This window comes from Sus scrofa, chromosome 10 (assembly GCF_054392235.1).
Source record: "Sus scrofa isolate SSC_HxYL_T2T_F1_AM1 chromosome 10, Sscrofa_HxYL_maternal_Yorkshire_Landrace_v2.0, whole genome shotgun sequence".
Classification (NCBI taxonomy): Eukaryota; Metazoa; Chordata; class Mammalia; order Artiodactyla; family Suidae; genus Sus; species Sus scrofa.
The window spans coordinates 15,618,723-15,634,353 of record NC_139392.1 but is presented as its reverse complement, the minus strand read 5'-3'; the positions used below and the strand labels follow the sequence as shown (position 1 = coordinate 15,634,353).

General features: G+C 38.6%; 1 protein-coding gene across 1 annotated transcript in view; it reads right to left on the bottom strand.

Annotated features, from left to right (window-relative positions):
* DNAH14 (dynein axonemal heavy chain 14) overlaps positions 1–15,631 on the bottom strand; it is a 343,434-nt gene that overhangs the window by 314,563 nt on the left and 13,240 nt on the right. Inside the window, exon 2 of the mRNA XM_084979196.1 lies at positions 4,898–5,010. Within this exon, the coding sequence (XP_084835322.1) occupies positions 4,898–4,974 (77 nt within the window). The 5' untranslated portion in view covers positions 4,975–5,010. The remainder of the gene's footprint in view (positions 1–4,897; positions 5,011–15,631) is intronic.

The window sequence follows — 15,631 nt, the reverse complement described above, 5'->3', positions numbered from 1 at the left end:
ACTTGTGTATGGATAGCTTTATTTAGTACTCTTTTTTTTTTTTTTTTTTTTTTTTTTTGGCTTTTGTCTTTTTAGGGCTGCACCCGCAGCATATGGAGATTCCCAGGCTAGGGGTCTAATCAGAGCTGTAGCTGCCGGCCTGCACCACAGCCACAGCAACGTCAGATCCTTAACCCACTGCGTGAGGCCAGGGATCGAACCAGAGACCTCATGGTTCCTAGTCAGATTCGTTTCCGCTGTGCCATAACGGGAACTCCAATTTAGTATTCTTTAAAAAAAAAAAAAAAAAAAGCAACTTAATATCGATTTTATTGAGTGAGAGTTTTAAGAAAATATCATGGCAGAGAAAGCAGACAGTATCCTGATTCAAGAGAATCATGGTAGGATTACATAATTGCCTTTATTACGGATTTCAAAAATCCTTTTGAGTCCAATGAAGCTGGGTTAGCAAAAACTACACAAAAAAATATCATTTTAATTAGTGCTAATGTGTCATGGTTATTTAATATTCTTAAAGCTTCGTCCTTTGAGCACTTTGTGAGTGCCATTTGGCTTTTCAACACCTTGAACAGTTTTCTCTTCATTGAAAGGTCTAGCCATATCCTTTGTTCTGTTTCTGCTTTTGCTTTACTGCATTGTTTACCATAATCTTTAGCAATGCTTAGGATTCTTTTCACATTTTGGCTATTTTTTAAAATTTTATATATGTTGAAAATATCTTCCAGTTTGGACTTACCTTTGCAGTCTTGATAAACTGATGTTAACTTTAATCTCATGTACCTATCTTTGTATGATTTGTCTTAAGAAATCTTTCCTTACTCCAAGGTGATGACAAAATTCTCTTATACTTTTCCCTAAGTCTTATTAAAGCTCTGCCCCTCACGAGTCTTGTGATTCACACATAAGTTCTAAATCCTTGATTTTTGGTATGAGAACAAATCCAATTTCTGCCCATTCCCTATAAGGATATCCAATTGTCACAGTAGCCTCATTGAAAACGCCAATCCTCTCCCTCGCTGACCTGTAACACCAAGTCGGTCACTACTCAAAATGTATGGAATTCTCCCTCCCTGGTTCGTTATTTGCATTCGTTTACCCTTGTTTCTATAGCACACTATTTTAATTACTACAGTTTTAACAGCTGTAAATTATGACCCCCAAACTTTCTTTTCCTAAAGAAAGTACTTATCTATTCTTGGTCTTGTGCTTTTCTACATATTTTGTGGCATTCCTAAATTTCCTAGTTTCCTTCATAAATGTCAAATACATCATCATTTAAAAATAAATTTTTCTAGGTAGGTTATTTTTCATTACTATTATGAATTGACAGTTACGATTGAATTACATTTTCAATCTATTGCTGGACTACAGAAAAGCAATTCACTTACAAACACTGATTTTAATCTAGCAGCTTTACTAATAAATTCACTTGTTAACTATAAAACTTTGTAAATTCTTTTGTACGTTATTGGTAGACAATCTATGAATGATTACACTTTCTCATCTTCCAAACCTTAAAGATTTTTTTTTCTTTTGTGTCTTATTGTCTTAGGATCTATAACAGAATGTTGATTAGAAATGGCAATAGCCAGCATCCTTGTCACTTTTCTGAATTTAAAAAGGAATGCTTTTAACACTTGCTCATTAAATATGCTCTTGCTTTAGGTTTTTGGTAAATGCCCTTTATCAAGCAGTTGGCTAAGAGTTTTTATCAGTAAGAGATACTGAATATTCTCAAATGTTTTTCTTTCTTTAATCTATTAATGGTAATTGGTATTTCTATATTTTCTAATGTTGAACCTTGCATTTCTGAAATAAACTACTCAATTTGATCTTGATGTATCATCCATTTCCATACAGTGCTTTAATTTGTAGGTTAATATTTTATTTAAGTTTTTTTTTGCTCCTAAGGTCATGAATGAAAATGACTTATATGGTTATATAAACTACCCTCATAAATTGATTAGGGACTTTCTATTCTGTAGAATTTGTATAACATTGGACTTATCTGTTACTTGAGGGTTTTTTGTTTGTTTTTTAAGAACTCATTGGAGTTCTAACGAAAATTATCAGGAACTCAAACTGTAAATTTCTCTGGGCCTGATGTACATGGTCTGGGAGGGGGGAGGAGGGAGGTATGGGAGTCGTAGTGGTAGTGATTCTTAACTATTAATTCAACAATTTAAGTGGTAAAAAAACAGTCTGCCTTTTCTACTGCTTACTGAGACTGTTTTATATATTTATATTTTCCTTAAAAATTTTATACTTTGTGTAAGTTTTCAAGTTATCACCATGAAATAATTTTCTCTTGTCTTTTTAATTGCAGACCTACCTGTACTTAGGTCCCCTTTCTGCTCTATTGGTTACAAGGCCATCACATGGCATCACTCCACAGTGCATTATTCACCCTACAGAACCCTTGGGTTTGTGTTTTAGGGGAGATGGAGAGAGAGGGAGGGAGGGGTACATAGATGTGTATCATGAATGGGACTTCTGGAGCTGTGCAATGTCAGAACCCTAAGTATTTATGACTTCTTTTTCTTGATAGATTTTGTCAAAGGATTGTCAATTTCATTGACAACAGTTGCTTTTGCTGATTTTCTCTACTTTATCTTCGATTTCTATTTTGTCAATTTCTGATCATCTTTATCTCATTCCTTCAGCTTTCTTTGGGTTTATTCTGTTCAGTATTTTAACCATAACTACTTAAAGTGGGTTGTTAGCTCATTAAATTTTCAGCCCTTTTTGGTTTTTAATATAGGTTTTTATGACTGTAAGTTTTTCCCTAAACACGCTATTTTTATATGTGGGACACAGTTAACATAGTTTAAGCTCCTCTCCTTTCTTCTTTATTTCCTTCTTTTTCTATCTTCTTTTACTATATTCAGTTCGAAGATTTTTCTAATTTTCTTTAGGGGGTCCTCCTTTCACTCATTAGTTATTCAGAAAAATGTTTATTTTTCAGATTTTATATTTCATTTCTACATGTATAGGGGTTTTCTAGTTAACCCCTTACAACTGATTTCTAATATGATTAAAGAATATGTAACATATACTAATTAATCTTTACAAATTTATTAAAACAAGGTTTAAGGTCACACATGGTGAAGAATTACAATTGTTCCATATGACCTGGAAGAGAATGCATAACCTTTTTTAATTTTTTTTTTACTTTCCACCTATTAGTATACTTTTGCTTTTTAGGATGTTTCCACACATGCATTTTACTTTTTTTATCCAGTTGGATGTTTTTTAAAAATTTACTTTATTTGCATTTATGGTGACTACAAAAATTGGGGGGATTTAGTTCTACTGTCTGATTTTGTTTTCTCTGCATCCCTTTTCTTACCAGTTCTCTATATTTTACCTCTATCTCTTCATTTTTCTTTCTGGAAAATTTCCTCAACTTTACCTTTAACTATACTCCCAATCTTTACTTTTGCTATTGTATACTTAATTTCTAAAAACTGTCTTTTTGTCCCCCAAATTCTCCATATGTTTTTATTCTCTAAATGTCAATGGTCTCTTCTGTCGACTCTGATCATCTAACAATAGGCTCGCGATGGCTGTGGTTGAACTTTTCTTCCCCTGCGTTACATTTTTCCTCCCAGCTCCTTTGGTTTGGGTTTCTGTCATGCTACAAACATTCCTCAGATGATCATGGGTTGTCTGCTAAGGTGTAAGAGTCACCACTAAAGTAACATCGAGACGACTCTTCATGGGCTGGTGTGTGTCGATGGGTAGAGTTAGCTTTGGGGTAATACGGGGCTTTGTTAGGGTCTTCCCAGCTGTCATTAGCCGTACATCTTTCATTTTGGCTGGTCAGAGCCCAGAGAATAGTTTTCGTAGCTTTCAGCGGTGAGCTTTCTCAAAGTCAAGCAGAGGGGAAAAAGCTGAGGCTCTCCTGGAGCACAGTAGTCTGCCCTCAGCTGTGCCAGGTTTCCCCAGGCCCTGGAGCGCCTCTGCTGGGACAAAGACCACACAGTCTGTTGGCGGTGAGAAGTGAAGGAGGAGATCTGGGTTCTAACTGCTTCGTAGACAAACGTTCAACTTGCTGATTTCAATCTCAGTGGCGCTGCCCCTCTCAGAGATACATGATATCCTTGATCCCTGAGTTTGGGGGACTGGAGGGAGCAGGGGTGCAAGGAGGAGATGGGGGACGATGGATTCGCCTGTTTCTTGGCTTCACCCACCACCATCCTAGGTTTAAATTTTCTGCTCCGCTAAATCAGGAACCACTTATCCATCTATTTTCAAGCTTCCAAAATCTCACTGGTGGCTCCCATTTGCTTGCGTCTCATCTCTCATTCTCTTGTGGGTTTTTTGCTTACTATCATTTTAGCAGGATTTTAGAAAGGAGAGTCATAAAAGCCTGGGTTCAACCCATCATGTTTAAATAGACGTTAGTGATATGTTCAAGTTTTTTCCTCACCTCCATTATTTTTTTTTTTCTGAGTGGATGGTGATGCACCCAGAGGAATATGAAAACACACACACAAACCCAGAAAAATACATGAATCTCTCCAATCTTGTCTTCATCTGCTCTGTGCTGCCCTCTTCTGCCCTGAGCTGCCACTTTTCTATCCATAATCCGTATCTAGAATTTACCAACTTTAGCCTTCCTGGAATTTCTCAGTTGTTGGTTAATCTCTCATACCCATCAACCTCTTTCTCACTTTTTGGGCATATGCAAGGTTGGTCTGGGGGAAGGAGCCGAAAGCTAGTGTTAATTTGCAGAATCTTGTCAGAATCGCTCCCTAAGAAACTAAGGTTTTTTATACTCCAGAATCCTCATTCAATCTGCTTATGATACTTAATATTTTTCATTGTCAGCATGGATTACCACCAGCTCTATATCATTGAGATCTTAACTTTATTGTATTTTTTTTTTTTTTACCTTGGTTCTGTCTTTCTTTTCTCCTTTTTCCTGTCTTGATTTACTGTTGTCAAAACACTGGGTATGAATGTCTCCATACTTTTTTTTTCTGAACAAAACTATGAAGTAATGAGCTGAAAAATACATTCACGTTATTTTCAAAATATAAAAGGTGATTTCACAGCTATGACTACTGGTTACACACACAAACACATATACTTACATACATACATATCTATCTAGTTCCCAACTTCTCACTAGGCTTATTAATTTAGTATTCCCTCTACTATGTAGAGTATAATCTCCAGAGACTTCATTATGCTAGTTATCCTTCCTTGCTATGCTAGTTACTACAGGGCAGTCTATATTATCTAACTTTCCTTCTTAGATTAATGGGTTTATATACATACAATTCTAATTTACCTTAAATTCTACATTAAAGATAATGATAAGTTTTAAGATCATCTCCTCAGGGCAAATCATCAGAAAGAACTTCTGTGGGGAAATAAGACCTTACTTAGGGAAAAAACACAACTGGTAGCTCAAGCTGTTGAACTCAGTTCAGTGTTCACTAAGTAGTAAAAGGCCACATCCATGCACTACCAGAATTCCTCAGATAATACAGAACAGAACAAAAGGAAGTGGGTTTTGAAACACAAAAAAAGAGAGAGTCTCATTCTGGTTCCTGACGGAAATGTAACAAGATACAGAGTCTCCAAATAAAGATGATACACTGCATGTAAGTATAAACTGTAACTAAAGAACTTAAGCCATCATACTAGCCAAGAATCAATGTAGGATAGGAAAAGCTTTAACTGGCAAGTGAATAAGCTTCAGACAAATCAAACAAGACAGACTGAAGTAGGCCAGGGGCAAGAGGAATTCTTACTAGAATAGAAATGTTGTGTACAAAACCCTACATCAAATATGAAGCTGAAAACTACGATATCAATGTAGGAGAGTCTACCTACTGATGAGACTCAGGGTTCAGGAAGAGTCCTGAGAATGGCCACTGCCACCGAGAGCTGAAGGATACATTCTAGGGGGCCTATACTTGAAATAAGATGAAGAAGCCGATCTTAAGGGAGATTCCCACTAGATCCAAAAACATCCTTGGATTAAATCAGTTCTGGATTTGTAACAGACGAGAGGTCAGCAGAATTTTCTAGAAAAAGGCCAATGAGTAAACATTTTAGGCTTGTGAGCTAGAAGGCAAAAACCAAAGACATTACGCTGGGTATTCACATAAGGAAAAAAATTTTTCTACAAATGTTTTATGGAAGAAATTCAATTTATGATAATAATTGCAAAGTTATTTTTTAAAATACAGACCGATTAATGAGAAATGCAGGATTCTTTTGAGGGAGGTAACATGTGACTTAATTGGGATATTGTTACCGATCATCAAATCGGCTGTGGTTGTTCCTTTGTAAAAACCGTTCTTAGCTTGTGGACCATACAAAAACAGCTGCCAGTCCAGATCTGACCAATAAGCCATTTGCCAGCCCCTAAAATAAAAGTATATGTTAATCCCAACATCTGCTTTAACTTTGGAGTGGTTCCTATTTTCATGCTATCATTCTTACCTTCAAACATCAAGTAGCAGAAGAAGAGTTGTTCCATCTCACTCTTAATCAGGGTAAAAAAATCAAATGAGTTACTTTTTTCCTATCAGACAAGTAAGAAATAGCAAGTTAACCTCACACTTCTCTACAACAACATTTAAATGCCAGAACGTTTCCTCAGGGAAAGAATGGCTTAAGACTTTTATACAGAGCCAAGTTTTCATGTAAGTATGAAAAGAACATTTTCAAATAGGCAAAATTCAGGAAAGATAAAGAGCTAAAGAACACAATGAATGTAAAGAAAATGCTTTGAAAGTATTAATAGCCAAACTGATCAGGCTAGAATGACAGAACATTTGAAGTCACCCAATCAGAAGAGAGAAAGGGATGGAGGATGAAAAAGAGAAAAGAAAGCCCAGGTGAATCACAGGATACCATCAACAAAACAATATTAGCATATGAGAGTTCCACAAGGAGAAGAGAGAAAGGAGCAGAGTTTATGTGAAGACGTAGTGGTTGAAAATTTCCCACATCTAGGTGACAAAACAGACATCCAGGCGTATGAAGTTCATAGGTCCCCACACAGATGCAATACAAAGAGGATTTCACTAAGACAGTGTATTAAAACTGTCAAAACTCAAAGACAGAGAATTTTGAAAGGAGCAGGAAAAAAGTGACTCATTTTGCACAAGAGAAGTCCTATAAAGTGATTAGGGGACTTCCCAAAAGAAACTTTGCAGACCAGGAGAGAGTGAGATGATATATTCAAAGCGCTGAAAGACAAAAAAAAAAAAAAAAACAAAACTGCCAACAAAGAAACTATCTCACCCAGAAAAGCTGTCTTTTAAAATTGGAAGAGAGATGAAAATTTTCCGAAACCAAAGCTGAAAGAGTTCATCACCACTAGACCTTCCTTTTGTTCTTTTTTTCTTTTTACGGCCACACCTGCAGCATAGAGAAGTTCCCAGGTTAGGGGTCAAATCAGAGGTGCAGCTGAGGCCTATGCCACAGCCAAGCCACACTGGATCTGAGCCACATCAGCGACCTACACCGCAGCCTGAGGCACACCAGATCCTTAACCCACTGAGTGAGGCCAGGGATCAAACCCAAATCCTCATGGACACCATGTCAGGTTCTTAACCTGATGAGCCACAGTGGCTCCTAGACCTTCCTTAAAAGAAATGCTAAAGGGAAATCTTCAAGCTAAAATGAAAGTGTGCTAACTCCTAACCTGAGAGGATAGCACTTACAAATAAAGACAAGTAGGTAGACTGATTCAGAATCACCAAATACTGCAACGGTGATGGTAAATCACTTTAGTATAACAGTTAAAAGACAAAAGCATTCCAATATCTATAGCTAAAACAATTTGTTACTGGATCCATAATATAAAAAGATGTAAATTGTGACATCAACACCATAACTCATTCTCTGAGGCCAAAATCATCCTGATACCAAAACCAGGCAAAGATATCACACACACATCTAGAAAACTAAAGGCTAATATCACTGAGGAACACAGATGCAAAACTGCGACATTAAAAGCGGCATACACCACAACAAAGTGGGAATTATCCCAGGGAGGCAAAGATTCTTTAGTATTCACAAAGATTCTAATATACGAAAATTAATCAATGTGATACATCAAACAATGGAATAATAAAAACCATATGGTCATCTCAAAAGATGCAATAAAACTTTGGACAAGTTAACATTTAATTATGATAAAAAATCTCTGGAAAGTGGATAAAGTGGGACGAGTCCAAAGTTAACATCACATGCAATTATGAAAAGCTGAAAGCATTTCCTCTAATAATGGAATAAGACAAGGATGCCTGTTCTCACAATTTTTATTCAAATTTTATTCTAGATACTATAAAACTCCCAGAGGAAAAATATAGGCAAAACATTCTTTGACAAAAAGTGTAGCAATATTTTTGGGGGGGATTTTTTTTCTAAAGCAGAAGAAATAAAAGCAAAAATAAACAAATGGGACCTAATTAAACTGTAAAGCTTTTTTGTAAGGCCTAAGAAACCACTGACAAAATGAAAGGATAAATTACTGAATGGTAAAAAGTATTTGCCAATGATATGATCAATAAGGGGTTAACACCCAAAATACATAAACAGCTAATTCAATTCAATAACAAAAAACAGACAATCCAATAAAAAATGGGGAGACCTCAATACTCATTCTTCCAAAGACAAGATATAGATGGCCAACAGGCATATGAAAAGATGCTCAATGTTGTTAAACGACTAAATTAAAACCACAATGAGCTATCACCTCAAACCTGTTAGAAGGGCTATCAACAAATGACGAATGTTGGTGGGGCTATGGAAAAAAAGGAACCCTATATATACACTGTTGGTGGGAATGTAAATTGGTGCAATCACTATGGAAAACAGTATGGAGGTTTTTCCAAAAAAACTAAAAATAGAACTACCGCATGACCCGGCAATTCCATTTTTGGGTATATATATCCCAAGAAAATGAAAACACTGTTTTGGAAAGATACCTTCACCCCAATATTCATAGCAGTATAAATTTAAATTTACAAGTGCCAAGGTAAGGAAGCAACCTATCTGTCCATCAATGGATACTTAGAATGGATAAAGATGATGAGACACATGTATATATGCCATTGTTTTTTTTTTTTTTTTGTGTGTGTGTGTGTGTGTGTGTGTGTGTAATATAATGAACACAGATGCAAAAACTACAATATATATATACACCCAATGGATACCACTCAGCCGTAAAAAGGAATAAAATTTTGCCATTTGCAACAACATGGATGAGTGTTAAATGAAATAAGTCAGACAGGTAAATACAAATACTATATATTACTACTTATATGAGATACCTAAAAGATAGTTAATATAACAAAAAAGAGACAGACTCATAGAACAAATTAGTGGTTACTAGTGGAAAGAGGGAAGGGGAGAGGAGTAAGATAGGGGTAAGAGTTTATGAGGCACAAACTACTGCACATAAAACAAATAAGCTGAGAGAGGGAGGACAAGATGGCGGAGGAGTAGGGGGACACGCTCGCCCTCTCCCACAAACACAACAAAAAAAGCACCTCTACAGAATAAATGACTTGCACAGAACAGCAACCAATCGCTGGCAGAGGAACCTAAACTCCAATAACGGCAAGAAATTCGTGACATTATTGGGCAGAACGGGAGAAAAGAGGAGAGTGAGAGAAGGTGAATCCGAGCAGGACGGGCGCTCCCGAAAGGGAACTGCAGAGGAGAAAGGGATCCCGCACCCTGGAAAGTCACCTACTGGGGGAAAGATCAAACGAACCGGAGGAATCTCCAGATGCAGAGAAGAGTGTAGCAGTAAGTTGGAGTACGGAAAAGCCGATCAAGAACCCAACGGACCATCTGAACTATGGACACAGTCACCAAAAATTGAGACGCCTGGGTGAGGGCTGGGCACCGAATCCTCGGCTCCAGAGGTTAGTCCCCAGGAAAGGGCCGGGAGACGCCTGGGTGGGGGCTGGGCACCAAGACCTAGGCTCCAGAGGTTAGTTCCCGGGCTGGGGGGGCGGGGCGGAGCGGAAACTGCTTGGGAGGTCTAGAAACCATTTGACGGGGCAGAGACTGCCTGGGAGACTAGAAAACAAAGCTGTCACAGAGGAAGGGAACAATACTCTAGGAGCGGGGAAGTGGAAAGCCGCATCAGAGGGAACCTGGGAGAAGAGCCTGGTCTGCGCCCGTGCTGGGGAGGGGAGAGAAGAAGGGGTGGGTCCCCATAGAATACCCCCCACGCCACAGCAAGCTTACAGGCCCACTAGCTAGCAGAAAGCTGTGCTTCCCAGTGCATTCCCTCCCCCCACCCCCGCCACCCCCTACGCTCTCACCGGACCTGGGGCTGCCTGCCATCCAGGAGGGCTGGCCTCAACAATTGCCTGAAGCCTACCACCGCAGGGACTGTCCCTGCACAGGCCTGCTTGCCCTTTGGAGGGGCTACACTTCCGCAGAGCAGCACCAAACAGCACCAGCCCCCGAGAAAAGGCCTGCAGCCCAGAAAAGCTAGAACAAGCTTAGCCAGGCTGTGAATAGATCGGCCTAATTCTCGGACGGTTTTTCTGAGGTGGGTTGCCCCGGGGAGGAGCCTCTTGGGTTTCCAACGGCCCTGCTACCTGCCCAAGCCCCCAGGGGATGCTCTAGTGGATCAGCTGCATAGGACTGCCAGCTCCAGGCAGGACCCCCTGCAGCCCAGAAAAGCTGCAACAAGCCTGGCCGAATCGGGAAAAGGTCTCAGACGGTTTTTCTGAGACAGGCTGCCCTGGGGAGGAGCCTCTTGGGTCTCCAACGGCCCAGCTACCCGCTCAAGCCCCAAGGGGGTGTCCCACTCCCGTGAAATAACTACTCAGCACCACCAGCCCCCTGGAAGAGCCCCTGCAGCCCAGAAAAGCTGCAACAAGCTCAGCCAGACTGTGAAAAGATCCACCTACATTCTCAGGCTGTCCTTCTGAGTTGGGCTGCCCTAGGGAAGAGCCTCTTAGGTTCTCAGTGACCCAGATAGCTGCTCCAGCCCCCAGGGGGTGCCGCACTCCTGAGGAGCAGCTGCCCAACACCGCCAACCCCCTGCAAGAACCCCACAGCCTAAAAACACCAGAGCAAGCTCTGCATGACCAAGTGAAATCTGCTACCATCGTGGTGTGGACCTCCCAGTCCTGTCTGCCCTCAGGAAGTCCTCCTTTGCTTCAAAGAAACCCTGTTAGCCCCATCAACACTCCAGAAAAGCCACACTGCCTCAAAAAAGATTGACCAACAACGCCAGCCCTCAGGAAATATTCCACAGCAGTGACAAGGCAAACACTGCCCGATAACAGAGAGTACAACTCCCTCAGGAGAAAGAAAACAACAAGCAAGATGAAGAAGCTGAGAAACCACCCCCAGTCAAACCAACAGGAGAACTCACCTAAAACAGTCAACAATGAAACAGATCTCGGCAGTCAGATAGACCTGGAATTCAAAAGAGAAATAGTGAAAATACTGAAGGAATTAAGAGAAGATATGAACAGTAATGCAGATACCCTCAGAAAGGAACTAGAAAATATAAGGAGGAGCCAAGAAAAACTAGAACATTCATTTGCAGAGATGCAAACTGAACTAGGGGTAGTAAAAACCAGAATGAATAATGCAGAAGAATGAATCAGTGATATGGAAGATAGAATAATGGAAATCACTCAATCCGGTCAACAGACAGAAAACCGAATCAAAAAACTGGAAAGCAATATAAGAGACCTATGGGATAATATAAAGTGGGCCAATCTACGCATAATAGGAATTCCAGAAGGAGTAGAAAAAGATAAGGGGATGGAAAATATATTTGAAGAAATTATCGCTGGAAACTTCCCAAATCAAAAGGATACTGGATTCAAGATACAAGAAGCACAGAGGGCCCCAAACAAACTGAACCCAAATAGACCCACACCAAGACACACCATAATAAAAATGGCAAAAGTTAGTGATAAAGAGAGGATCCTAAAGGCAGCAAGAGAAAAACAGAATGTTACCTACAAGGGAACCCCCATAAGAATATCAGCTGATTTCTCTACAGAAACACTACAGGCCAGGAGGGAATGGCAAGAGATATTTAAAGAGCTAAAAAGAAAAAATATGCAACCTAGAATACTCTATCCAGCAAGAATATCATTTAAAATAGAAGGGGAAATAAAAATTGTTCCCAACAAACAAAAACTTAAAGAATACAGCAACACAAAACCCAGGTTAAAGGAAATATTGAAAGGGCTTCTCTAAACCAAAAAGACAGGAAGGAAAGGGAAGAAAAAAGAAAAGAAAAAAAAAAGAAGAAGAAGAAGAGGAAGAACTAGGACTGAGGAAACCGCAATCAGAGAGCAGTCACTCAAATAAGCCAGCATACAGATTTAATCATGAACATGCTTCAAACAAAATAAAATTAAAAAGAAAAAAATAAAAAAGAGTCATCAAAACCATAAAATGTGGGCAAGGGATGTTAGGAAGTAAATAACCCTTTTTGTTTGTTTGTATGTCTCTCTTCTTAATTTTAATATAGTAATGAAGTGTTTGAACTTACAGCACCATCAGGCTAAAACACACAATTATGGGAAGGGGTTAGCATACTTAAAAAACAGGGCAACCACAAGCCAAAACCAAATATTGCATTTCCAAAAAATGAAAAAAAAAAATACACTCAAGCAGATAATAACAGGAGACCATCCAACCAAAAAAAAAAGAAAGGAAGACCTAAATACCCCCCTCACATCAATGGACAGATCCTCTAGACAGAAAACCAATAAAGCAACAGAGATCCTAAAGGAAACAATAGAAAAGTTAGACTTCATTGATATCTTCAGGACACTACATCCAAAAAAAGCAGAATACACATTCTTCTCAAATGCTCATGGAACATTCTCAAGAATCGACCACATATTGGGACACAAAGCGAATCTCAATAAATTTAGGAGCGTAGAAATTATCTCAAGTCTCTTCTCTGACCACAATGCCATGAAATTATAAATCAACCATGGGAAAAGCAAAGAGAAAAAACCTACTACATGGAGACTAAACAACATGCTACTAAAAAACCAATGGGTCAATGAGGAAATCAAGAAGGAAATTAAAAACTATCTTGAAACAAATGATAATGAAGACACAACCTCTCAAAATCTATGGGATGCTGCGAAAGCAGTGCTCAGAGGGAAATTTATAGCAATCCAGGCCTTTCTCAAAAAAGAAGAAAGATCCCAAATTGACAACTTAACCCTCCACCTGAATGAATTAGAAAAAGAACAAAAAAAGTCCTAAAGTCAGCAGAAGGAAGGAAATTATAAAGATCAAAGAAGAAATCAATAAAATAGAGACTCAAAAAACAATAGAGAAAATTAATAAAACCAAGAGCTGGTTCTTTGAAAAGGTGAACAAAATTGACAAACCCCTGGCCAGACTCACTAAAAAGAGGAGAGAAAGAACCCAAATAACCAAAATTAGAAATGAAAAAGGAGAAATCACAACGGATACAGAAGAAATACAAAAAACCATATGAGAATACTATGAACAACTGTATGGCAATAAGTTTGACAATCTGGAAGAAATGGACAATTTTCTAGAATCTTACAGCCTGCCAAAACTGAATCAAGCAGAAACAGACCAACTGAACAGACCGATCACTAGAAATGAAATTGAAGAGGTCATAAAATCACTCCCTACAAATAAAAGTCCAGGACCAGATGGCTTCACAGGTGAATTCTATCAAACATATAAAGAGGAATTGGTGCCCATCCTCCTTAAACTCTTTCAAAAGGTTGAAGAAGAAGGAATACTCCCAAAGACATTCTATGAGGCCACCATCACCCTCATTCCAAAACCAGGCAGAGATACCACCAAAAAAGAAAACTATCGGCCAATATCATTGATGAATATAGATGCAAACATTCTCAACCAAATCTTAGCCAACCGAATCCAACAACATACCAAAAAAATTATACACCATGACCAGGTTGGGTTCATCCCAGGTTCACAAGGATGGTTCAACATACGCAAATCAATCAGCATCATACACCACATTAACAAAAAAAAAGTCAAAAATCATATGATCATCTCAATAGACGCAGAAAAAGCATCTGACAAAGTTCAACATCCATTCATGATCAAGACCCTCGCCAAACTGGGTATAGAGGGAACATTCCTGAATATAATCAAAGCCATTTATGATAAACCCACAGCAAATATAATACTCAAGGGGGAAAAACTGAAAGCCTTCTCACTCAAATCTGGAACAAGACAGGGATGCCCACTCTCACCACTGCTCTTCAACATAGTTTTGGAAGTCCTGGCCACAGCAATTAGACAAACAAAAGAAATAAAAGGCATCCATATAGGAAGAGAAGAGATCAAACTGTCACTGTATGCAGATGACATGATACTATACCTAGAAAACCCTAAGGACTCAACCCCAAAACTCCTTGAACTGATTAATAAATTCAGCAAAGTGGCAGGATATAAGATTAACATTCAGAAGTCAGTTGCATTTCTGTATACCAGCAATGAAACATTAGAAAAGGAATACAAAAAAATGATACCTTTTAAAATTGTACCTCACAAAATCAAATACCTCAGAATACACCTGACCAAGGAGGTAAAGGACCTATATGCTGAGAACTATAAAACTTTAATCAAAGAAATCAAAGAAGATGTAAAGAAATGGAAAGATATTCCATGTTCCTGGATTGGGAAAATCAATATTGTAAAAATGGCCATACTACCCAAAGCAATCTACAGATTCAATGCAATCCCTATCAAATTACCCATGACATTTTTCACAGAACTAGAACAAACAATCCAAACATTTACATGGAACAACAAAAGACCCAGAATCGCCAAAGCGATCCTGAGAAACAAAAACCAAGCAGGAGGCATAACTCTCCCAGACTTCAAGAAATACTACAAAGCCACAGTTATCAAAACAGTGTGGTACTGGTATCAAAACAGACAGACAGACCAATGGAACAGAATAGAGAATCCGGAAGTAAACCCTGACACCTATGGTCAATTGATCTTTGACAAGGGAGGCAAGAACATAAAATGGGAAAAGGAAAGTCTATTCAGCAAGCATTGCTGGGAAACCTGGACAGCAATATGCAAAGCAAAGAAACTAGAACACACCCTCACACCATGCACAAAAATAAACTCAACATGGCTGAAAGACTTAAATATACGACAGGACACCATCAAACTCCTAGAAGAAAACATAGGCAAAACACTCTCTGACATCAACATCATGAATATTTTCTCAGGTCAGTCTCCCAAAGCAATAGAAATTAGAGCAAAAATAAACCCATGGGACTTCATCAAACTGAAAAGCTTTTGCACAGCAAAGGAAACCAAAAAGAAAACAAAAAGACAACTTACAGAATGGGAGAAAATAGTTTCAAATGATGCAACCGACAAGGGCTTAATCTCTAGAATATATAAGCAACTTATACAACCCAACAGCAAAAAAACCAATCAATCAATGGAAAAATGGGCAAAAGACCTGAATAGACATTTCTCCAAAGAAGATATACAGATGGCCAACAAACACATGAAAAAATGCTCAACATCGCTGGTTATAAGAGAAATGCAAATCAAAACTACCATGAGATACCACCTCACACCAGTCAGAATGGCCATCATTAATAAGTCCACAAAT